Raw genomic sequence first — 23,557 nt, 5'->3', positions numbered from 1 at the left:
CAAGCAAAAATGTGACAATATTTCACTTTCATTACTACAGCGACTGGTCTCCTCAGTTCCCAAATGCTTACAGAGTGTTGTTAAAAGAAGAGGTGATGTACACTGTACATCATTATGTCCCAACATTTTTGGAACAGGGTGCTGGGTTCAAATTCCAAATGGACAATTTTTTTAAACATTCTTTTCAATATTTAAAATGTTGTCTTAGTACTCTTTAAAATTAAATATACAGTTTCAGTTATCCAGACACCAATGAAGTTTTTGGGAAATGCGATTGTATCTTTGTTGTAGCTATATATTTCCCAGTGTGTAAAATTCAGCTATACATAGTTACTTTTAAAATCAATGAAACATCATTTTACGCAAACTTTTATTTCAGCTGTAACCTCCCACAATTAGTTGTGTGTGTGTGTGCTTGTGTGTGTGTGTGTGTGTGTGAGTGTGTGTGTGTGTGTGTGTGTGTGTGTGTGTGAGTGTGTGTGTGTGTGTGTGAAGTCTGCAGTAGCCTGGTGATGACTTGTTGGCTGTACAGGACCCTGCTGTGCTGTTTTGTGCTGGGTTTTTGTTGTTGTTGTTGGACAGCGCTATCCTGCTGTGCTGGCTGTAGTAGGTCAGTGATGCTCCGACCGCCCTCAGTGCTCAGTCTGGGTCATGTCTCAGACAGAAGTGTGTGAAACTATCCACAGGTGTGACACTCCAACACACAAATACACACACATGTGCTAACTCACTCTAATGCACACGCACACAAACCTGTTCTGGCATGGGTCACTAAGTGTCACTGCCTATAAGTGGACACTCAGCTGCTATCACCTCCCTCTCTGCTCTCACTCTACTCCCCCTTTCTCTTTATCCTCCTTCTCTTTTCTTTCCATCCTTGCCATTTCTCCCTCGCTTTCACCGGGCGCGTTTCTCCTCTCTCTACCCCTGACCTCTCCAGCCCACGGTCCGCCCACCTCACCCTTGGCTGTGTCTCGACCCTGGCTTGAGGCCTGGGAGTGGACGCACGTCTCCAAGAAACAAAAGAGCCGGGCCACATCAACCCAGCCAAGCGCACACGGGGCACATTAATACCGGCCTGCGTTTCTTACGTGCCTTCTCCATCCGTCTCTCTACCAAGTGTCCAGGTGTTTCACTGTAACAGGACAGCTTAAGCAGTAGCTGGGTCTGAAAGTATGTAGATATGTCAAGGAGCCCTTACTAAAGAAAATATATAGACACAAAACAAGTTCTTAGCTCTGGAGGAAGGCTGTTATAGATGAGTCTAAATTTGGGATTAACATTCAATCTTTATTTTGTTTATATCTATGTTTTGTTACATGTGTGTTGTATATGCATTTTCCTCTCTTTAGAAAAGGAGTGCCCAGTCTCTTTGAAGCTGGCCAGACTGCTGGAACTGAGGGCCCTGGAGGTCTCTCAGAGAAAGGCGAGGATGAGGAAGATGAGAAGAACTGTGTAGGAAAAGAGCGCAGTGTCACTGAGGTACACCCGGATTAAGTTTGCAAATTTTATTTATAATGTATATGAATACTGTAAAAACCTGAAAGGCAAGAAATACAAGTATGCGTGTGTGTTAGCTCTCCAGGCTGATTAGGACTATAGTGGCTCAGCAGTACAGAGATGTGGTGCGGGAGTTTGAGGAGCTGGATGAAAAAAACACCAGAAGACTCACGCAGGAAAACATGTACCAGCTGCTCAAGAGGTATACACACACACACACATACAAACACACACACACACACACATATACTCCTAAGAACGCCATTACTGGTCAGCACACCTGATGTAAATTGTTTATACTTTATATATACGGATATATATATATGGACAAAAGTATTTGGACAAGCAAACATTGCACCTACAGGAGTTTTTAGTATGTCCCATTCTAAATCCACATGCATTAATGTTGAGTTGGTTTCCTCTTTGCAGTTGGTTTGGGAGTCTACAGTTATTGCATCAGCAATGTCTGCTTTTAATGCTGCAGCTTGCATTCATAACCCATTTTTCACTAGTAAATATCTTCAGCTCACATTTCACACCAATACATAACAATAAATTAATTTTAATCTGAGAGCATGCACTGAGGCCCTGTCCAGATAGAACTGTTTATTTTTAAAAACAAAGGTTTTTGAAACACACACACACACCAAGGAGAAACACACATGAATCTGCCTCAATTTCTTTAAAACAAACAAACAATGGTATTTACAGTTTTCAGTCAAGTTGTTATTCACCTTCTTCGTATAAAACACACAAAACACAGTACTGACCCCTTTCAAACCTTTACTCCTTTTAATCTATGCATAGGCATCTGTACTTATATATATTTTTCAAAAATTATTTGCTGTTACCTATTTTGAAGAAAATTAACCAGCTCTGGCTGTGTTCTGTAAAGTTACTGCATCTATACTGCCTCTAATTTTCAAACACGGCCAATATTTCATCTCATTTTACTACGTCTGTGGTCATGGAGAGTTTTAGAAGGGCAGTGGTGCTTTTGGGTCATTTCATGGCTATGAGACATTGTTTGTAGACCTGGCCTCACGTAAAATGACTGTAAAATGATTGGACAGAGGGCGGGACACAGGCAGGAGCTCAGAGGACAGGATCTATGAGCTCCACTCCGGACTGAACAGTTCTTAAAGGAATATACTACTTTAGCAATGCTGTGAGGGGCAGCAGTGTTTTAGCTTTGACTGTTTCCTTAATCTATGATCACACACCCTGCACATTTTATGACTAAGTACAGTAAATATCATACAGATTGCTCCTTTAAATGCACCTAGTTAAAAAGCCCGGTGAAGGTGGATTAAATCATTTAGTGCAAGGGGTAAGGGTGCCTGTCCTCAGACACTATATGTAGGCTATTCAATCCATCAATCAACCGATTTATTAACCCAAACATTACATCTACATTAGTTAGCAACATCCTCCAGGGCCTCCTCAAGGGCTCTCCTCCTACTTGAGGCCCTGGTAATTCAGTCCCACTTTTCACCGCACTATGACGCCCCTGATTGTAGGTCACTGTAAACAGGGGTTTTCGAAAAAGCTGTCCAAGGTGACGAAGGAACCAGGAAAACTGATATGTTTTTTTAAAATGCTGACTTTGGCTCTGTAATTCAAATCGCCCATCACTCTTTATATAGTGAAGTGCATGAATCATTAAACTACAACGTTCAGATAGCATTAGATTTCAGATTCCCACATATGAATAAATATAAATATAAATGATGCTGTATTACAAATATATAATGTACTATTAAGATCTAGATTCAGTAATTTCATGACATGCATAGCACACAACATAAGAAGTATGGAGTGATTTGGGAATATCTCTGTGTTTCTCTCATGTTTGGTGGCCCGTGCAGATAAAAGTGTATCTATTATATTTGTTTTCATGTTATAAGACCTAGGTTTAACTATCTTCTACTAAAAGGAGACTCAAGATTTATTCAAGACAAAAATGAAAGAAGACCTGAATCAGTGTAACCAAAAAAAAAAACCCTGGTATTATCTAGGGCTGTGCCATATTGTTTTTCACAATAGTAACCCAAAAATGTTCAATATTGTTATAATAGTTATATTCTGAATTGTTTACGCAATGATGTCATGCAGTAACACACAATATGGCGTACATTTATTACTAGTCATTTAGGCACAGTGAAGTATAGTGGAAGGTTGCTCTGCGGTGGAAGAATTTGCTCCAAAAGGGAAGTGACTTCAGTTGTGTGGAGGTGGTTTGGTTACAAAATATCAGAGGTACAATAACCCACTTTATTATTAAGAGAGAAAAGAAGCCTGAAAGAACAAAAGAAGGAAACACTAACAACTAATCTGTTTCACCACTTCAAGCAGAAACAGAAAATCTGAAATGAGAATAAAACAGCCAATGGGCTCTAACCCAAGTAGATAAACTACACTGACAATATTGTCTTTTTTGTATTCATGTTTTTTTTTTCTTTTGAAGCTTTAAGGTTACTATTTGTATAATTGTTAATATTAGCTGTTTATATGCACACACTAAATTTTCTGCACTTTGGTTGTGTGGTAGATTGAAATGCTACATTTATTTCATACAAAACCTGAATCTTAGAAAGTTACTGTTGTTTGCAATATAAGCACATAATTACAGGAAATGTTTTTTTGCTTCTTCTGAATGTTTGAAACCTTTACATTTGTAGAAACCAATGGAGTGAAGTTATTTGGAGTTGCTGTATTTGTAAGCTTTTTTAGTTGTTTCTTTTGCATTCATGGATCATGGAGAGATTTTGGCTGCACATTCAGGACGTGTCTCAAATCACTTCCAATTCCATACATAATGCAACATTACATGTAAAATATAACACAAAATTTTTGTGTTTTACAATTTAACACAAAATGTATAATGTAAATTCCTGCAGCAAATTGCTGATTATGGATAATGTTAAAATATGGATATTAAAAGTATAATGCACTGTTTGACTGCTGAAACAGCTAAATCCCTATTTAAATAATTCACTACAAAGGGAACAAAGGAAATTTGAGATATTTGCAGCTCAACCGAGCCCACCGGACTTGGTAAAGCCTCTTTCGGACAAAAGTAAGTTCATGTGGAGTAATTTAGGCAGCAGGTTAATGATAGTGTAGTGAGAATGTTAGTGAGCTGAGTCTGAACCAGGCTGATAAAATTTGGCGAATTGATTTGTGAATTTTAAATTCACATTCAAATTTGACACTACTTTCACTGCTCCATTACTTTATATCTTGTTATTTTACCCAAACTTTTGTAAATAAACAGCAGAACACTGGAGATAGTGTTATCGTGAAATCTCAGCATGGCTGTGCCGCATTCAACAATGACTGCTGTGTAATTTTATATGGTCTGCCACTTCAAAGCCGAGTTGCTGTGGTTCCTAGACACATTCTCTTTTCAGAAATACCACTCATACACAGTCGATCTTCGAATATCCAGGCAAGATAATTGAAAACAGTGGCATCCTATTACTGTACAACACTTGAATACAGTGAGTATTTTGGAACAACGAATGCTCTTATAAATGTTGGTAAAGGCAGACTGTAGTACTAGGTTGATATTATGCATGTATGGCAATGGGACTGACTGAATGTGGTGTGTCCCAAAACATTTGTCCTTATCAGTATATAAACATACTATAGATAACACGCTCTGCACATACACATACACCCACCTCTTTTAACACACATCCAGCTCCTGCAACACACTTTCAGTTTTTGTGTAGCTCTCAGGACCCCCCTTCCCATCTCTCTAGGGCAGATCGGGGTTCTTTTTCAGCTTTTTTGTTCTTTAAGACAATGAGATCGGAAAGTAGGTCCTTTCTCTTGGCAAATGATGCCTTAATTGTGTAAGTTAACAAGACCCTCACACCCCCTCCTCCCCCTCCCCTTCTCTCTCAACATTCTCTCTCTCTCTTTCTCTCTCTCCACTATTTTACTCTTTTCCACTTCCCTTTCTATCTCTTTCTCACCGGTTTCTCTCTATATTTCTCCTCTATATCACTCTCCCTACTTTTTCTCTCTCACTGACTCTCTCCCTTACTATCTCACTGACTCTAATATCCCTTTCTCCCCTCTTTCTCCCCTCTTTCTCCTCTCTCTCTCTCTCTCTCTCTCTCTCTCTCTCTCTCTCTCTCTGTGTGTCTGTCTCTCTCTCTCTCTCTGTTTCTCTGTCTGTCTCTCCCTAGTCCTGGGCCAGGAAAGAGCCTTTCAGCCCGTAATCTCCATTCAGATTCTAACTTAATCTGTGTCTACAGCAGGGGCAGATTTCTCATGAGAATTTCTCTCTCTCTCTCTCTCTCTCTCTCTCTCTCTCTCTCTCTCTCTCTCTCTCTCTCTCTCTCTCTCTCTCTCTCTCTCTGCCTTTACCACCCTGCATCCACAAATGATTTATTTATTTGTTTACCTCCTCTTTCCCTCTCCACCCCCCAACCCTTCCCTTGACCCTTTTGTCGTTTACTTTTCTCTCTTGCCCTGATCTCCCTCTTGTTTTTCCCCTCTTGTTTTTCCCTCTCTCTCCTCCATTACCCTCTTTTATCTCTTTATTCACTTCTTCTCCAATGCTGGGATGTGGCCTTAAAGGAATGGGGAGCCAAATAGGGGGGATTGGGGGGCATCGCGATTGGATTTGCATAATCTGTGGCGTGGCACTGGCAGAGAGAGAGAGAGAGAGAGAGACAGTGCCAAGGTAAAGTGTCCTCCGCCAGCTTCGAGATTAGTGACTCTTAATAGGCTTTGGAGCAGCCAAGTTCACAGAGGGTTTGGCTGATATATCTGTGCCAACGTCTTTGGTTCACGCAGTGAGGAGTATGTGTTTGAGTGTGTGTGTGTGTGTGTGTGTGTGTGTTTGCTAAAGTGAAACTGTTGCTTCTTTGCTTGATACTCACAGTGAGCACAAACACACACAGACACACAAGGAGGGCTTTTTTATTAAGTGTCAGCACATGGGCTTGTGTGTGACTGGTCATTACTGCATGTAATGTGAAGACAAAAATATGTATAATACAATATAACAGTAGGTTATACATATAACATATATATATTTGTGGGTTTGTTTTGTTAGTTTTATGGGGGTTTTTGGGATAGAGAGAGAGACAGAGAGAGAGAGAGAGAGAGAGAGAGAGAGAGAGAGAGAGAGAGAGAGAGTATGTGTGTGTATCAAACAAAACTGGAGCTGCTGAAGTCCACAGGAACAGACGTGTATCTGTGTTTCACAGAGTGTCGGACACAGACGTGTTTTTGTTTGCCGTGGGTTCGAGCACCTCCATTCATGTCTGTTCTCACACGCTGTTATCCTTTTCTTCAATCACCGCATGTCTGTGTGTATGTGTGTGAGTGCGTGTGTCTGTGTGTGTGTGAGAGAGAGAGATGAGTTCTCTCACGGTGCTGTCCTCTCTTAAGCCACGGTCGGTGCCAAGGCCTAAAGATTACTGCTCCTGTGTGTGTTTTGTGTGTGTGTGTGTGTGAGGGAGAGAGAGAGAGTGAGAGAGTGATGAGAACTGTTGCTTCCATGCTTTTGGCTGCCAAGTCTCGGCTTAGATGCAGCTTGGGCAAAGGTGGGGGGTTTGAGGGTGAAGGAGTCGGGGGTGGGGAGTGGAGGGGGGATCTAAGACTGGAGAGATGGAGAACAGTAGAGGGATTCACTGTCTTCCTCTCACTTAAACACACATGTTTAAATGGTGTCAGTCTATAAATGGCCCCCAGACATTTGAGGTTTCCCGGTCAGAGCCTTTCATGGTTATTTACTCTGGTTAAGTCCAGAAAAGAACAGTAATAACTTTGAAATACCATTTTAGGGATGGAAGATCAGTCGGTTTCATCAGTGCAGTTTAAAATAATGCAGTTTACAAAACACAGCATTAATTGGACAAATTAGAATCAACCACACTGTGCTGTGATATCACAATTGCAAGTAACTGGTATTAACTAAGTAACTAAGTATTCAGTCCTCAAGGCACAAAAATTGGGTGTGGTGGCATTTGGGAGTAAAGGCAATAAAAATATTTATATAAGTGTATTGACACTTCATGGCACTACAAGTGTGTTAGGATCTTTGGAAGAGGGTATATATATATATATATATATATATATATATATATAAATTGAATGAGTGAATCAATAAAAACAGAGTGTCTTTTTATGTCTTTGGAGACTGCTTTACACTACAGGTTGCAAATTGCTGTGAGGTTTTGATGGTATTCTGCTATAAGGACATCAGTGGTGTCAGGTGCTAATGTTAGAGGATTACTTCTGGATTATACCCTCCACTAGGGTCATCCGGGTTATTGGGGAGATCTCTTTCTAGAGAAGTAACTCTCTTATGTGTGAAGCTAATCCATAACTGTGATATTCTGAAGCTGTTGTACAGCATCTTGTTCACCATGTCTCCCTGTTTCTCCCAGGTTTTCCGTGCAGTCGGAGATAACCCGTGGTGAAGTGAGGCACCTGTGGTCGTCTTTGCTCACGAGGCAGGATGGCACGGTGGAATTTGAACACTTCATCCGCCATTTCGGCCCCTCGCCCAGGTCCCGCCGTTACCCCAACGCCAAGCGTTTCCCCCCAAAGCGCGGGGACTATGACTTCTTGCGCCTCTCCAACAAACTCAGCTATGTGTCTGACATCCTAGTGGATGCACTGCGGGCCAAGGTGGCTACCACACCTGGTCACATACACATTAAAAACAGCTTTCATAAACATTAATAACTCTCTCTCTCTCTCTCTCTCTCTCTCTCTCTCTCTCTCTCTCTTTCTCTCTCTCTGAAGGTGGAGCTCTCCGTGGCTGAGTTGTGGGCTGAATTCTCCAGCATGGATGAGCTTGGTACAGGTTTTGTGAGTCATGAGGAGTTTAAAGAGGTTTTGACCAGTCTCTGTGTCCACCTCAGTCAGTATGAGTGTGAGGTTCTTGCCAACAAGTTTGACATGAACCATGACAACAGGTAATACAAGAAAATACATTTGCATATACAGCACACATTCACCTCATTTTTTTAAATTAAAGTATGTAATTATATCAAAAGTATCAGTGTAATGAGCACTTAATGTGCAGATGCATGACTGTAATTACTTTAAAGTGAACATATTTTGAAGAAAATCCCTTGTTCACATTAATGTGAGGAGCTGAAGTATACCAGTCCACACACTGTGAAACAAGACACAACCAGTCTTTTTTCAGTGCTCTCCCTAAGTTTCTGACATCAAGTGCAGAGAATTTAGAATTGCCCCACCCCCTCGTCTGAGTCTGTGCACTCACAGTGCTGGACCTGCGTTTTAGTGAAAGCATAAAGACAAGGTTAAATACAAATGTAGCAAAATGAAAAAACAGTTTTGATGTGAACAGAGAAGAAAGAGGACAGAGCAAAAACAACTAAAAACCAGAACAGTTTTCAGAACAGAACAGTTGCTGAAAGCGGCCGTTCTGAATAGGGCTGTTTAGAAATGGGGAGAGCACTGCTGTGGGGTTTGTCAGATATTGACCAAAGCAGGTCACAGTCGTTTCATTAAGAACAAAAACAGTGATCCACTGTGTAGAAGAGGGGGGAATACCATACCCTTTAATATCTAATATGCTATAAAGTAACTGCAGTTACACTAATGGAAGTTAGTAAACATATACAATGATATGTTATTGTCTAGAGTTTCCTACAGAGAGTTCCTCAGACCTTTCACCTCCCAGGAACAAGCCTGGAAAAGTGGTTTCAACATGGCCGCTGCACTACAGTCTCCACGAGAGCCTGGGGATAAGCCCATGGGTCCGGACATGACCTCCATAGAAAATCTGAGCACCAGGATCTGGAAGAAGGTGAGGTTTTTACTGCAGGTCATCAGTAAACACTTCTAACATTTCTAGACTTGCATACACAGGCTACATGTCGCCTTGTAACTTATGCCAGGGGTCAAGCACTACATTATTCATTGTTCTCCACTCTGTGAAAGAGTGCACCGAGAAATAATGCAACAATTCAAGAATAATTATTCTCAACTTAAAATAGTAAAAAACTGGGAGATTTCATTATCTCCAGAACTTAATATAATTAAACAATTGAGAGAATCTGGAGAGATCTCTATATGTATGAGACAAGGCCAAAAATATGCTGTGGTCTTCTGGCTCTCAGATGGAACTGATTTAAAAACTGACACATTTCTGTAGTAGAAGCCACTGTGCTCAGAAACACTTCCCAAAACCACTGCCTGTGAACACACTTGTATTATTAAACACTCATTTTATAATGTGTCAGCTTTAAATCAACTTTGAATCAACGCTTTGTCTCTGCTAATTTTAACAAACACAGCTGTAGGCAGAGCAAACAACAACTTGTCCTAAATATAGTTTACTCACTTTTAACATTTCAACTGTCAAAGTTGGGTGGAGTTTCCATGTTCTCCCTGTGTCTGCATGGGTTTCCTCTGGGGTCTCCAGTTTCCTCCCACAGTCCAAAATCATGGAGGTTAAGTGAATTGGCTTTTCTCATAACTGGTGTGTGAGTGAATGAGTGTGTATGTGAAAGAATGTCTGTATGTGCCCAGATATAGATTGGCGCTCTGTCCTGGGTGAAACGCTGTATGTGTTTGGCTGCCACTTCTCGCTAGTGTGTGTGTGGATTTAATGTTGAGTGTTGATTATAAAGCGTCCTTGGGTTTCTAGAAAGGAGCTATATAAGTGTAACATTAAATACATTTTAAAAAATTAAAAATAAATAAAGTCATTTACCTAGAGTCGTCTACCGACTCCCAGACACATCCGAGTCAAAGGAACCACTTCCTGAGTGTTGTCTCCCTAGCACTACTTTCATTTCACAGCAGTTATATCGAGATAAAGCTTGTAAACAGCCACAAAATCAGGCTTACATCGAGGATATGAGAAATGGAGACGAGTCTAACGTTCACTTTAGTGTCCACTGTCCACTAATTTTGAAGCAGCAGCTCGTTTTGGATTGATGTTTTGCGGAGATATAGAAAGATGCCCCCTTGTGCTGTGGAGACTGGACATTGTAATGTGTCTGTGTGTTCCAGCTCAGCAGAAAGCAGAGGGTCGTCCGTAAAGCCTGTCTGCGGCTGGATGGCTCCAGCTGTGGTCACCTCTCTGCAGCAGAGCTGGCCACGGTGCTGCAGCTGTGTGGAGTGTGTGAGAATTCGGAGGATCTCCGCAGTGTCTTCTCAGGGCTGACCACAGACTCTGCGGGGCGTCTGGATTACCGTCCTCTGCTCTACCTAGACGACCAGCAGAACCTTCAGCACCAGACCAGCCAGAGAAGCATTTAGAGACCACCTTAAATAGCTAGGAATCAGCAGTTAAACACACACTGCTCTCAAAACGAGCACCTTAAATCATCTGTTAGAGCAAGAGAACTTCTGAAGTTGGAGCTTTCTCAGTCTGTCTGGGACCAGTTTAGTGAGACAATCAAAATCATGTAGGGTAGCTTGGGGAACTGATACAAGAATAAGAAAACTTTAGCATTAGTCACTAGGGACAGCATAACATTTTAAATTGTTTATTGATATAAACACTAATAAATGTTTGTTACAGCAATGTTTACATGTTAATAAATTATTTAAAGTGGCAGCTTCCTGTGTGAATGTTTTCCTTTATGTGACCAGTGAAATCTGAACTTGGGTAAAATCCTAAACTCTTTCAGCAATGCTGAGGTAAGGGCTCTGGGCATTTTGTCACAGGGGAAGCACATGTCTGCTTGCCTTGCTACAACAGATCCAGCCCCGTAGACCTCCAGAAACACTGAAAGTGGGAAACTTGAATGTGGACTCAAAGGGGATGCTTTGAACCACATGCAATTTCAAGAGACAAGTCGCTAGAGGTGGGAGCAAACCCAGTTCATATCTCACCTCTGATGAGTTGATGGTGGTCTGCAGGGTGTGAGGCATTCCCTTGCTTAAAGGCAAGGCCTCCCAGTTCCTCCATGTTGGTTGCCTCCCATTTTCAAATTCACAATTTGGTGGTCTGTGGACCTGGATCTGTGATAGCTCAAGTTGACCACTGAATCCCCAGCATTCATTTTCATTCATCTTTTGTTTTTATTACCTTGTCCCTCAGTAAGGCCTTATTAAGAAGTCCACATCTTTTCTGACTCAGAATATTGTTGCATTTCTTCATTGGAGTCAGAAGCATTGCAATGTTGTGCTCTTGTTGCTGATGAACAACGTAATGTCCAGTTTGTTTCATAGGATGTTTCTCAGCTGCAAGCATTACTACCAAAGGTTTCTTAAAGAAAAACTAGGTAGTACCTTTACATTAAAATTGCAACTTCAGATTTACTGAATCGACTTTTCTCGTGACTCAGCTAGTGATACACAGAGAGAAACCCTGAGCCAAACCCTGGGCCGAGACTCTCCGACTTCTTTCCCCAATCACTGAGTCAGGGCTGCTTACAGGTGGAACGGTATGTTTGAGTGACAAGTCCAAAGTTTTTATGCGAAAAAGCTAAAACTATTCAGTGCATCAAATTGAAACTGTAGACAGCGCCTTTAAGAGTCTGGGCCTGGTTTCTCAAGATGGCTGCTTCTTCCTTGGCCTCTTTAAGACATTTTACATGAGAAAGGGCCAACTCCCTGGGAGCGTTTAGGAGGGCTTCATTAGTTATTATTCATAGAGCCCAGTGAAGCTAGAACACTCTAATTTCTCTCTGCTTTTTTCCCCTCCGCTTGGCCCACTGTTCTCTGCTGGGTTTTAAACCAATATTGGCTTGTTGGTCTTCTTTCACAGCGCCTGCTTTCATGGCATTATGGGGTCTTTTCCATCTGCGTGCCCCTCTTTGTCGGCCCTCCACTCCTCTCTTTCTGCCTGGTTTTATCAGCCCAATCATTCATTCATCGATCCGTTTAGTGCTTCGGCTGATGGACACCTGCTTGTCATTCTTATGTAAACTTAAACATGAGATGGGATGTTCATTTAGAGATATCATGGTTTCCAGAAACCCGTAAGGACCCAATACTTTACACAGTGTTTGTGTGTGTGTGTGTGTGTTGATCTTACAATCCATTTAAATCATCGGTTTGAACTCTTGGATTACGAAGCCCTGTTTTCAGTTACTTTACTCAGCAGCTTTGATTTCACACGCCTGATTATTTTCCTTCAGAGCCACTCAGGGATGAAGCCCAAGGAGCCCAAGATTTCACCCTTTCCTCAATGGGGCAGCCCCCCTCTACAAGAATCACTTCTTAACCCCCCCAGTCCCCCTCCTCTCTTTCTTAATGTATTCATGCTTCCTCCTTGAAGACTAATGGGTCTAATTCCAGACCAATATTGCACACTGAACCACCATTTCCTTAGAGGTAAATTCTCCAATGAAGCCAAATGTAAAACGAGTTAAACAAAAATTTTCTTGCTCCAGCTTATGACCATTAATGAAAGTAATGAATCATTTAAAGTGTTTTTATTATGAAATATTAAGTGCAGATTAAAACACAAACTCTACTCCCAGAACAGCTGGGACATTCTGTAAAATGTAATTAAAAGAACAATCTGTGATTTGTTCTTTCTCTTATTTCACTGACACACTCTGTAAAGCTGCACGGTGGTGCAGCAGGTAGTGTCACAGTCACACAGCTCCAGGGACCTGGAGGTTGTGGGTTGAGTCCCGCTCCGGGTGACTGTCTGTGAGGAGTTTGGTGTGTTCTCCCTGTGTCCATGTGGGTTTCCTCTGGGTGCTCTAGTTTTCTCCCACGGTCCAAAAACACATGTTGGTAGGTGGATCAGCAACTCAAAAGTGTCCATAAGTGTGAATGTGTGAGTGTATGTCACCCTGTGAAGGACTGGCGCCCCCTCCAGGGTGTGTTCCTGCCTTGTGCCTAGTGATTCCGGGTAACCTCCAGACCCACCGCGAGTTGGAGAATGAACACAATCTATAAAAATTGGGACAGATTTGTGTTTACCAATGTGTTACATCACCTTTGCTTTTATTTAATACTGATTGGAAATTAATTGTTAAAGTTTTGCCTGTGGAATTTTTACTCGTTCTGGCATGATATAAGCGTTAAACAGTTCAGTCTGTGGTCACCGATGCCTGATTCCTCTCTTCATGATGTGCTGTAAAAGACAGATCAGGACTGTGGACAGGTCATTCATACACACACACACACCCTGTGCCTACGGTGCAGCGCTGCTGTAGCATGTACAGAATGACGACTGACATTGTCTTGCTGAAAATAACCATGGACTCCCTAGGATAAGGCATCATTTTGACAGCAGCAAGTGTCTATATAAAAACCCAATATTTGCCTGCACATCAATGGGCATTTCTCACATAGGCAACTCCCACATACTGTGGTGACTAAGTAATCCCCCATTACCAGGAGAGATGTTGGCTTTTGCACCTATCACTCAACAGTCTGGATGGTCCCTTTCGTTATTAACACAAAACATGACATTTATTTTATCCACACAGTTCTGCTGTCTTTTGGACCATCTGAACTGAGGGCTTGGACTCTGTAGTGGTTTTGCATAGAATTAATTAATACTTTTCTCCTTGTGTAATAAAGTTTCCGGTTCAAGTTGCCATTCTTGATGTGGACATGTATTATATGGCACTCGTTTTCCAAAATGCTCCCAAACCCATTTGTCTGTATTTATCACAGTACCATGACCATTTCTTATGCAGTGCCATCTGAGGGCTCAAATGTCATGCTTTTAAACTGTGTTTCTGTACAGTTTTCTCAGGATTTCCTCAATCTTACCTCAACGTTTTTGAACTTTTTGGCACAAAGTACTGAGCCAAAACTTGTCTTTGTGCAGAGAGAGTCTTTGGTGGAAGTTCCTTTGCTATTCCTTTTGTTTATTCATTTATTTATAAAATGACATTCAGTTGTTCAGTGTGAACAACTTTGGTTGTATAAAATGTTTGATGCACAGAGCATTGTGAATGTGTCAATAAAAAACATGAATTGACCATAGGAGTGTTAATGACCCTTGTTGTATTACGTTGGAGATACACATTCCCCAAAGTTGTTTAGCCTTTGCTCTTCCTTTTCTGTAGATGTTCCCCTGTAGCCCCCCAAGTGTCCATCGCAGAGTTACTCCCTCGGGTTTGCAGCATTAAAACTGGGTGACTCGGAGGAGGAGAAGGCTGTCGCAAAACTCTTTCTTCTGTCCTCCCATTGTCCAGGCCTGAGAGAGCTTCACTCCGTCCAGCCAACAACACCTCAGAAACAATCAGCGTCACGGTTCACTGCAACTTGGTAAAATTATATGCAAATAGCCCCAAAGTTTTGGGAGGGGCTTTCTCCTGCCCCTCATTTCCACCCTGGTGGCCGACTCCTCTTGGCTTTTCCACATCTAATCCTGACCACAGCAGAGAATGGAGAACCTCATTTGCCTAAATACAGCTCAGGAAGGAAGCACAGCATCTCAGAATCATCGTGTGCTGCGTAGGAAAAATTACAAATGTGAAACCTCATTAATTCAGTCTAGTTTGTAAAAAAATGTAATTACAACCCTAGATATTGGGGACAGTTGTGGGCTTATAAGTGTACTGATCACTATGGGCCCGGGGGTGTTATAATATGCCTAAAGATTCTCTCTCTCTCTCTCTCTCTTTCTCTCTATGTTGACCATCCAATTCCATTTAAATATAGGTGAAAATGACTGTGTCATAGGAGGAGGAGGGGTGCATACATTGTGTTGGAGTCAATCCCCTGGGAAAATAGCTTATTGTCAGTCAAGTCGTCATCCATCCAACCGACTGGTCAGCAGCGAAAAGAATGTGAGCTGACGATGACAGCATATTGGGATTGCTTTTTGTTTTTCATTTTTAATATTATTAATAATGTATTCCTAATTGGAATTTTAAGATATGAATGTCTGTCCCATTGGCTGAGTTAACACATTTGTCTTAAGTATCTGGACATCTGTGGTGACTTCACTACATTAGTTACATATGTGTGATTTTGGAAGGATCGCGCTCTGATCCTGGGGTGGCCACCAGGTAGATGACCAGAACCGTCCCATAATGCCTTGCCTTAGGTATAGGCAACATGCGATGTACCCCAATGTACTTCTGCAACTCAGCCTTAGTATTAGTTCATGATTATAGACCTAATATTAGCGCAAGGGTATGGAGATTTGAAGCTTTGATGCGCACCCGATTTTTTATCACATTACTTCAGTTCACACCACATTGCTACACAAAAAGCTTGTTAAGTACAAGGATCTAGATTAGTTTTTGTGTACAAAAATACAGATACAGTCTCGTGTAAACGTTTGGGTGCCCCTTTTTTTAGACTACAGTCTGTGCTCTATGTGCTCTTCCCTACACTTGGAATTGTGGATCACTGCATAATGTACTATGGTATGGAGCAATTTTAGTGAAGGTAGGGAATGATTTGACCATATTTCTCATTACAGTTTACTGACCAGTGTAATCCCTCAGTACAGTTTACTGACCCCATGTTAACCCCCTCAGTACAGTATACTGACCAGTGTAATCACTCATTAGAGTTTACTGACCAATCAATTCTCTCATTACAGTTTACGGACCAGTGTAATCTCTCATTACGGTTTACTGGCCAGTTTAATCCCTCAGTACAGTTTGCTGACCAGTGTAATCCCTCAGTACAGTTTATCGACCCTGTGTTAACCCCCTCAATACAGTTTACTGACCAGTGTAATCCCTCAGTAAAGTTTACTGACCAGTGTAAACCCTCAGTATAGTTTACTGACCAGTGTAATCTCTCAGTACAGTTTACTGACCAGTGTAATCCCTCAGTACAGTTTATCGACCCTGTGTTAACCCCCTCAATACAGTTTACTGACCAGTGTAAACCCTCAATACAGTTTACTGACCAGTGTAATCCCTCAGTACAGTTTACTGACCAGTGTAAGCCCTCAATACAGTTTACTGACCAGTGTAATCTCTCAGTACAGTTTACTGACCAGTGTAATCCCTCAGTACAGTTTATTGACCCTGTGTTAACCCCCTCAATACAGTTTACTGACCAGTGTAATCTCTCAGTACAGTTTACTGACCAGTGTAATCCCTCAGTAAAGTTTACTGACCAGTGTAAACCCTAATTACAGTTTACTGACCAGCGTAATCCCTCAGTAAAGTTTACTGACCCCATGTTAACCCCCTCAGTACAGTATACTGACCAGTGTAATCCCTCATTACAGTTTACTGACCCCATGTTAACCCCCTCAGTACAGTATACTGACCAGCGTAATCCCTCATTAGAGTTTACTGACCAGTCAATTCTCTCATTACAGTTTACTGACCAGTGTAAACCCTAATTACAGTTTACTGACCAGTGTAATCCCTCAGTACAGTTTATCGACCCTGTGTTAACCTCCTCAGTACAGTTTACTGACCAGTGTAATCTCTCAGTACAGTTTACTGACCAGTGTAATCCCTCAGTAAAGTTTACTGACCAGTGTAAACCCTCAATACAGTTTACTGACCAGTGTAATCTCTCAGTACAGTTTACTGACCAGTGTAATCCCTCAGTACAGTTTATTGACCCTGTGTTAACCCCCTCAATCCAGTTTACTGACCAGTGTAATCTCTCAGTACAGTTTACTGACCAGTGTAATCCCTCAGTAAAGTTTACTGACCAGTGTAAACCCTAATTACAGTTTACTGACCAGCGTAATCCCTCAGTAAAGTTTACTGACCCCATGTTAACCCCCTCAGTACAGTATACTGACCAGTGTAATCCCTCATTACAGTTTACTGACCCCATGTTAACCCCCTCAGTACAGTATACTGACCAGCGTAATCCCTCATTAGAGTTTACTGACCAGTCAATTCTCTCATTACAGTTTACTGACCAGTGTAAACCCTAATTACAGTTTACTGACCAGTGTAATCCCTCAGTACAGTTTACTGACCGTAATCCCTCAGTACAGTTTACTGACCGTAATCCCTCAGTACAGTTTACTGATCAGTGTAATCTCTCATTACAGTTTACTGACCAGTGTAAACCCTAATTACAGTTTACTGACCAGTTTAATCCCTCAGTACAGTTTACTGACCCCGTGTTAACCCCCTCAGTACAGTTTACTGACCAGTGTAATCCCTCACTACAGTTTACTGACCCAGTTTAACCCCTTCAGTACAGTTTACTGACCAGTGTGATCCCTCAATACAGTTTACTGACCGTAATCCCTCAGTACAGTTTACTGACCGTAATCCCTCAGTACAGTTTACTGATCAGTGTAATCTCTCATTACAGTTTACTGACCAGTGTAAACCCTAATTACAGTTTACTGACCAGTTTAATCCCTCAGTACAGTTTACTGACCCCGTGTTAACCCCCTCAGTACAGTTTACTGACCAGTGTAATCCCTCACTACAGTTTACTGACCCAGTTTATCCCCCTTAGTACAGTTTACTCACCAGTGTAATCACTCAGTACAGTTTACTGACCAGTGTAATCCCTCATTACAGTTTACTGACCCCGTGTTAATCCCCTCAGTTCAGTTTACTGACCAGTGTAATCCCTCAGTACAGTTTATCGACCCTGTGTTAACCCCCTCAGTACAGTTTACTGACCCCATGTTAACCCCCTCAGTACAGTATACTGACCAGTGTAATCCCTCATTAGAGTTCACTGACCAGTCAATTCTCTCATTACAGTTTACTGACCAGTGTAATCCCTCAGTACAGTTTACTGACCAGTTTTATACCTCATTACAGTTTACTGACCAGTGTAATCCCTCAGTACAGTTTACTGACCAGTGTAATCCCTCAGTACAGTTTACTGACCAGTGTAAAGCCTAATTACAGTTTACTGACCAGTGTAAACCCTCAGTACAGTTTACTGACCAGTGTAAACCCTAATTACAGTTTACTGACCAGTGTAATCCCTCAGTACAGTTTACTGACCAGTGTAATCACTCACTACAGTTTACTGACCAGTGTAAACCCTAATTACAGTTTACTGACCAGTGTAATCCCTCAGTACAGTTTACTGACCAGTGTAATCACTCACTACAGTTTACTGACCAGTATAATCTCTCATTATGGTTTACTAACCAGTTTAATCCCTCAGTACAGTTTACTGACCAGTGTAATCCCTCATTACAGTTTACTGACCCTGTGTTAACCCCTTCAGTACAGTTTACTGACCAGTGTGATCCCTCAATACAGTTTACTGACCGTAATCCCTCAGTACAGTTTACTGACCGTAATCCCTCAGTACAGTTTACTGATCAGTGTAATCTCTCATTACAGTTTACTGACCAGTGTAAACCCTAATTACAGTTTACTGACCAGTTTAATCCCTCAGTACAGTTTACTGACCCCGTGTTAACCCCCTCAGTACAGTTTACTGACCAGTGTAATCCCTCACTACAGTTTACTGACCCAGTTTAACCCCCTTAGTACAGTTTACTCACCAGTGTAATCACTCAGTACAGTTTACTGACCAGTGTAATCCCTCATTACAGTTTACTGACCCCGCGTTAATCCCCTCAGTTCAGTTTACTGACCAGTGTAATCCCTCAGTACAGTTTACTGACCTGTGTAATCCCTCATTACAATTTACTGACCCCATGTTAAACCCCTCAGTAAAGTTTATTGACCAGTGTAATCCCTCACTACAGTTTACTGACCAGTTTAATCCATCAGTACAGTTTACTGACCAGTGTGATCCCTCAGTACAGTTTACTGACCAGTGTAATCCCTCAGTACAGTTTACTGACCAGTTTAATCCATCAGTACAGTTTACTGACCAGTGTAATCTCTCATTACAGTTTACTGACCAGTATAATTCCTCATTACACTTTACTGACCAGTGTAATCCCTCAGTACAGTTTACTGAGCAGTTTAATCCATCAGTACAGTTTACTGACCAGTGTAATCTCTCATTACAGTTTACTGACCAGTATAATCCCTCATTATAGTTTACAGACCAGTGTAATCTCTCATTACAGTTTTCTGACCAGTTTAATCCATCAGTACAGTTTACTGACGAGTGTAATCCCTCAGTACAGTTTACTGACGAGTGGAATCCCTCAGTACAGTTTACTGACCCAGTTTAACCCCCTCAGTACAGTTTACTCACCAGTGTAATCCCTTATTACTCATTACTCCCTTATTACTCATAACTCATCCTGTAAACCCACTGTACAGTTTACTGACCATGTAAACCCTCAGTACAGTTTACTGATCCTGTAAACACTCAGTACAGTTTACTGACCCTGTAAACACTCAGTACAGTTTACTGACCCTGTAAACCCTCAGTACAGTTTACTGACCCTGTAAACACTCAGTACAGTTTACTGACCCTGTAAACACTCAGTACAGTTTACTGACCCTGTAAACCCTCAGTAAAATTTACGGACCCTGTGTAAACACTATTTACTGACATGTAAACACTTAGTACAGTTAACTGGTCCAGTGTAAACACACATTACTATTTACTGATCGGTAAAACCCTCATTACAGTTTACTGACCCAGTGTAAACCCTCATTATGTTTACTGGCCAGCGTAAACACTTATTACTATTTACGGACCTTGTAAACCTTCATTACAGTTTACTGACCCTGTGTAGACCCTCATTAGTGACCAGTGTAATCCCTCATTACAGTTTATTAACCCAGTTTAAACCCTTTATTACAGTTTACTCACCAGTGTAATCCCTCATTACAGTTTTCTGACTCAGTGTAATCCCTGATTACCATCTAATGACCCAGTGTACACCCTCATTACCCTTTACACACCCAGTGTAAACGTCATTAATGTTTATTTACTGGTATTTTAATCTTTAACAAAAAAATAAAAAATCACAGACACTCTTCACTTCGGTCTTTTTTTTAAATGTCCCCAAACTTTCGCACGTGACCTTCTAAAACCCGAGTATAAATTACAGAAAGACGCAGACCATCAGTGCGTCAATTTGTCACAGAGGCGCGTGGAGGCTCAGAGCGCTCGCGTGCGCGTGTCCGATGAGGCTGAGGTAGTGGTGCTCGAGTCCCTGCGCAGGCGCGAAGTAGCCCGCGTGCTGCTGCTGTTGTTGTTGTTGTTGTGGTTGATGATGATGGTGTTGGTGCTCGTGTTGCGCGCTCGCAGTCAATGGCATCGGCGCGTATGTGAGTCCGTGTCCGTGTCCGTGCCACGCAAAAGGTCCCGGAGAGCTCGGGTACTCGGCGGGGCTCGCGCCGCTTTGCATGTGATGGTGCTGGTGATGTTGGTGGTGGTCCGCGCGCTCGGGCTCGGAGACGCTCGCAAGCGCGCCAAACACGGGCTCAGAGACCACGCGCGACTGCAAGAATGCGAGCACACGTGCGTACTTGGCGTCTTTGGTCTCGGCGCGCTCCACCGTGGTGAGGTAGTGCACCAGGTTCTTCATGCATTCGCGGTAGCCGTAGTGGAAGTAGCTCGCGAATTCCGCCAGTAGCTCACCTGCGTAGGGGAGGAGGGGGATCTTTTAGCTTTTCACAGCGGTTCAAGGACAACGAGAAAACAAATATATAGGAATCTGAAAACTGGTCTTCACAGGGTTTCTGAGCAGCTATAGGGGCTGAGCTTCTAATCTAGACTTCTGATTGGCTGTCAGCAAACATTCCAACAACTCTATTAAAGCCACGCCCCCCGTTATTTGGTTTAAAATTGTAGGCCAAAGGTTTTGTCACTTAACCAGATAACTTAATCAAAGTCAGGCTTAGAAATAGAGGAACAGGATTTGGACCCCTCACACTCAGGAACCTGTTAATTAATAACGAAATTTGTAGCAGGCTAGTGCAACATGTGTCCAGTTCCCTGGGCTGGGACTGGAACCCTGCTCTGTGTGGGACAGAGGTGGACAGTTACCGGACCCTCACCTTTCTCTCTCCCTCCGCGAGGAAAGTCCGCTGCGTGGAGCGCGCGCAGATACTGCACCGTCATCTCCAGGATCTCCGCCTTCTCCAGCTTCCCGCAGTTCTGCACGAGCCAGAATAAACCACAAAACATTCATACACAGACACACAAAATAAATAAATACATAATAAATAAATAAATAAATAAAACACCCCTGCAAGTTTAATTTACAGCTCTACCAGGAATATGTATTTTGTAACAGAACAAAATAATAACAACATAAATATTACTGCTAATTATATAATATCAATTAAAAAAATAATCAATTATATTATGAAGTGTTTAACTACTATGAATAATGTCTAGTTTAATGTTTTTCAAATATATTCAATTAATTATTTAAATAAATATGAATAATTACAATTATATAAATGAATGTAAATGTGTAACCAATAAATAAACAGCTATCGCTGCCGATAACAGTAATAGCGAAAAATTTAAATAACGCATTAAAAATATTGAGAAATAAACAATTAATAGTAACAAAATAAATAAGACTGTATCAAGAAAAATACTACCGCTACTAAAATAAGTAATAATTATAATAATATAAAATAAATAATATAAAGTAATTTGAATGATGATGATGATAATAATAATAATAATAATAATAATAATAATAATAAATCCTAAGGAAAGCAGTATGTTACTTGCACTGCAGTGCTCAGACCCCTAATAATAACATTAAACTGTATTAAAAGTTATGGTCCAGGCACTTTTTGATGTTAAATATCAATGTGTGATGAATGATGTGTGTGTTGTGTCTGTAAAAGTCTTGTAGAGTGATATGTGTGTGTTGTTGTAAAGTGTGTAAATCCCTGCACAGTAAACTCAACATTATTGATGTTAAATTAACACTGTTACTGTAATAATTTAACACTCTCAGTATTAAGTTAACACTAATAATGTTGATTTAACACTGGAGAATTTACTGCGTGTGTATAGTTCACTCCCTCTATCTACAGACCCCCTACAGACATGAGTGGAGCACGCAGAGTGTCCATCCGCCAGGCGAGTAACCGTAAACAAACAAACCAACAAATAAATAACAACCCCCCGCGCGCTCTGTACGCACCTGTTTGGCGAGCGCCATGGGCACGGTTTTGCCGAGCTCGTGCAGGCAGCGGTTGATGCGGTCTCTCCTCCGCTTCTCGATCACCTTATGAGAGACGGGTGTCCTCTGAGAGACAGGGACAGAGAGAGAGAGAGAGAGGTCGTTAGAAGCGGCTCACAGCTCTAGCGCGCGGCCCCACCGTTCACGGCCTCGCGTTGAGCGCGCGCGTCAGAGCCAAAATGAAAAAAACAAACAAAGCGGGTGCACGTGATAAACAGAGGTACGCCACTTCAGAACCACGTCTGGTACCACATCAGAACCTGTTTCCCGAGTGTCCGACACGGTTCTGCAGACCCGCGACTCTAGATCATTGTGCTTGGTTCCTCTAAGAACTTTTCATTTGGGTTCTTGAAAGCTTTTTCTGGTTCCCTAGTGCTAAAGAGGTTCTGTGTCTCGGTGTCGCAGGAGAACCATCTAAGGTTCCTCACTCAAGAACCTCGTCCACCAACGCAGTTCTGGCGCCTGTAAGTCTTTAGAGAATCAGACACGCTTCTGGTTCTCTCTACTGCAACTTGTCTAACATTTAAATCTCGGGTTTTCTAAGAGCGTGACACGAGAGCGCGCGCGCTTACCTTTCCGTCCTTCATCTTCTTTGATGTCATGGCTTAGTGCAGGAGCGCGAGGCGAAGGTCTCTCTCTCTCTCTCTCTCTCTCTCTCTCTCTGAGGACTGAAGATGGTGTAATGATGGTGTTCCTATTGCTGGTGTTTTATAAGGCGCGCGGATGCGGAGGAGGAGGGGTCTCGTAGTCTTCAGCTGCTCCGGGATTATGGAAGCTGATGATGCGCGCGCTGAGGGGTCGCTCTAAAAGCAGCAGCGTGAACCTGAACGGAGGGTGTGTGTGTGTGTTTGTGTTTGTGTGTGTGTGTGTGTGTGTGTGTGTGTGGAAGGGGGGCTGTTGGTGAGTGAGGGCGCGAGACGTGTTTTGTTAACCCGCGTGGCTCATTAGAAACACACGTGAGCCTGAAACTGAGCTGAAGAGCGTGGAAAAGGACACAAACACGCAAGCGCCCTCTCTCTCTCTCTCTCTCTCTCTCTCTCTCTCTCTCTCACTCTCCCCTCCTCTTCTTATCTGCTCAGTGGGTTCTCACGCGACTTCTCACGCGCACTTTTTTGTGCGCGCGCCCTG

The 23,557-nt window shown here is 42.1% G+C and overlaps 2 protein-coding genes across 3 annotated transcripts in view; one reads left to right on the top strand and one right to left on the bottom strand.

Annotated features, from left to right (window-relative positions):
• Nucleotides 1-11,042, top strand: part of si:ch211-197n1.2 (EF-hand calcium-binding domain-containing protein 6) — a 32,935-nt gene extending 21,893 nt beyond the window's left edge. The window contains exons 14-19 of one of the 2 annotated variants that reach the window (XM_066661600.1): nucleotides 1,353-1,482; nucleotides 1,578-1,702; nucleotides 7,914-8,157; nucleotides 8,275-8,447; nucleotides 9,145-9,310; nucleotides 10,522-11,042. In XM_066661600.1, the coding sequence (XP_066517697.1) occupies nucleotides 1,353-1,482; nucleotides 1,578-1,702; nucleotides 7,914-8,157; nucleotides 8,275-8,447; nucleotides 9,145-9,310; nucleotides 10,522-10,770 (1,087 nt within the window). In that variant the 3' untranslated portion in view covers nucleotides 10,771-11,042. Of the gene's footprint in view, nucleotides 1-1,352; nucleotides 1,483-1,577; nucleotides 1,703-7,913; nucleotides 8,158-8,274; nucleotides 9,311-10,521 lie in introns of those variants that run through there. The other variant, XM_066661601.1, reaches the window with a different exon arrangement.
• A 9,258-nt stretch (nucleotides 11,043-20,300) lies between these two features.
• helt (helt bHLH transcription factor) lies at nucleotides 20,301-23,117 on the bottom strand. Its single transcript, XM_066662339.1, has 4 exons — nucleotides 23,002-23,117; nucleotides 22,391-22,495; nucleotides 21,279-21,378; nucleotides 20,301-20,859 (listed from the first exon to the last, which is right to left on the bottom strand). Exons 1-4 carry the CDS (start codon nucleotides 23,029-23,031, stop codon nucleotides 20,357-20,359), a joined length of 738 nt encoding a protein of 245 aa, XP_066518436.1. The 5' UTR covers nucleotides 23,032-23,117; the 3' UTR covers nucleotides 20,301-20,356.
• Between the last annotated feature and the right edge of the window lie 440 nt (nucleotides 23,118-23,557).

The sequence above is a fragment of the Hoplias malabaricus genome, chromosome 2 (genome assembly GCF_029633855.1).
Source record: "Hoplias malabaricus isolate fHopMal1 chromosome 2, fHopMal1.hap1, whole genome shotgun sequence".
Lineage (NCBI taxonomy): Eukaryota > Metazoa > Chordata > Actinopteri > Characiformes > Erythrinidae > Hoplias > Hoplias malabaricus.
This window is presented reverse-complemented; position numbering and strand designations above follow the sequence as displayed.

What these genes read in the sequence shown, in the direction of transcription:
- helt (XM_066662339.1), bottom strand. Translation starts at nt 23,031, where the DNA reads ATGACATCAAAGAAGATGAAGGACGGAAAG. An exon ending in AGAAGATGAAGGACGGAAAG is followed by an intron (nt 22,496 to 23,001) that starts GTAAGCGCGCGC and finishes CCTGTCTCTCAG; the next exon opens with AGGACACCCGTCTCTCATAA. An exon ending in TCGCGGAGGGAGAGAGAAAG is followed by an intron (nt 20,860 to 21,278) that starts GTGAGGGTCCGG and finishes TCCCCTACGCAG; the next exon opens with GTGAGCTACTGGCGGAATTC.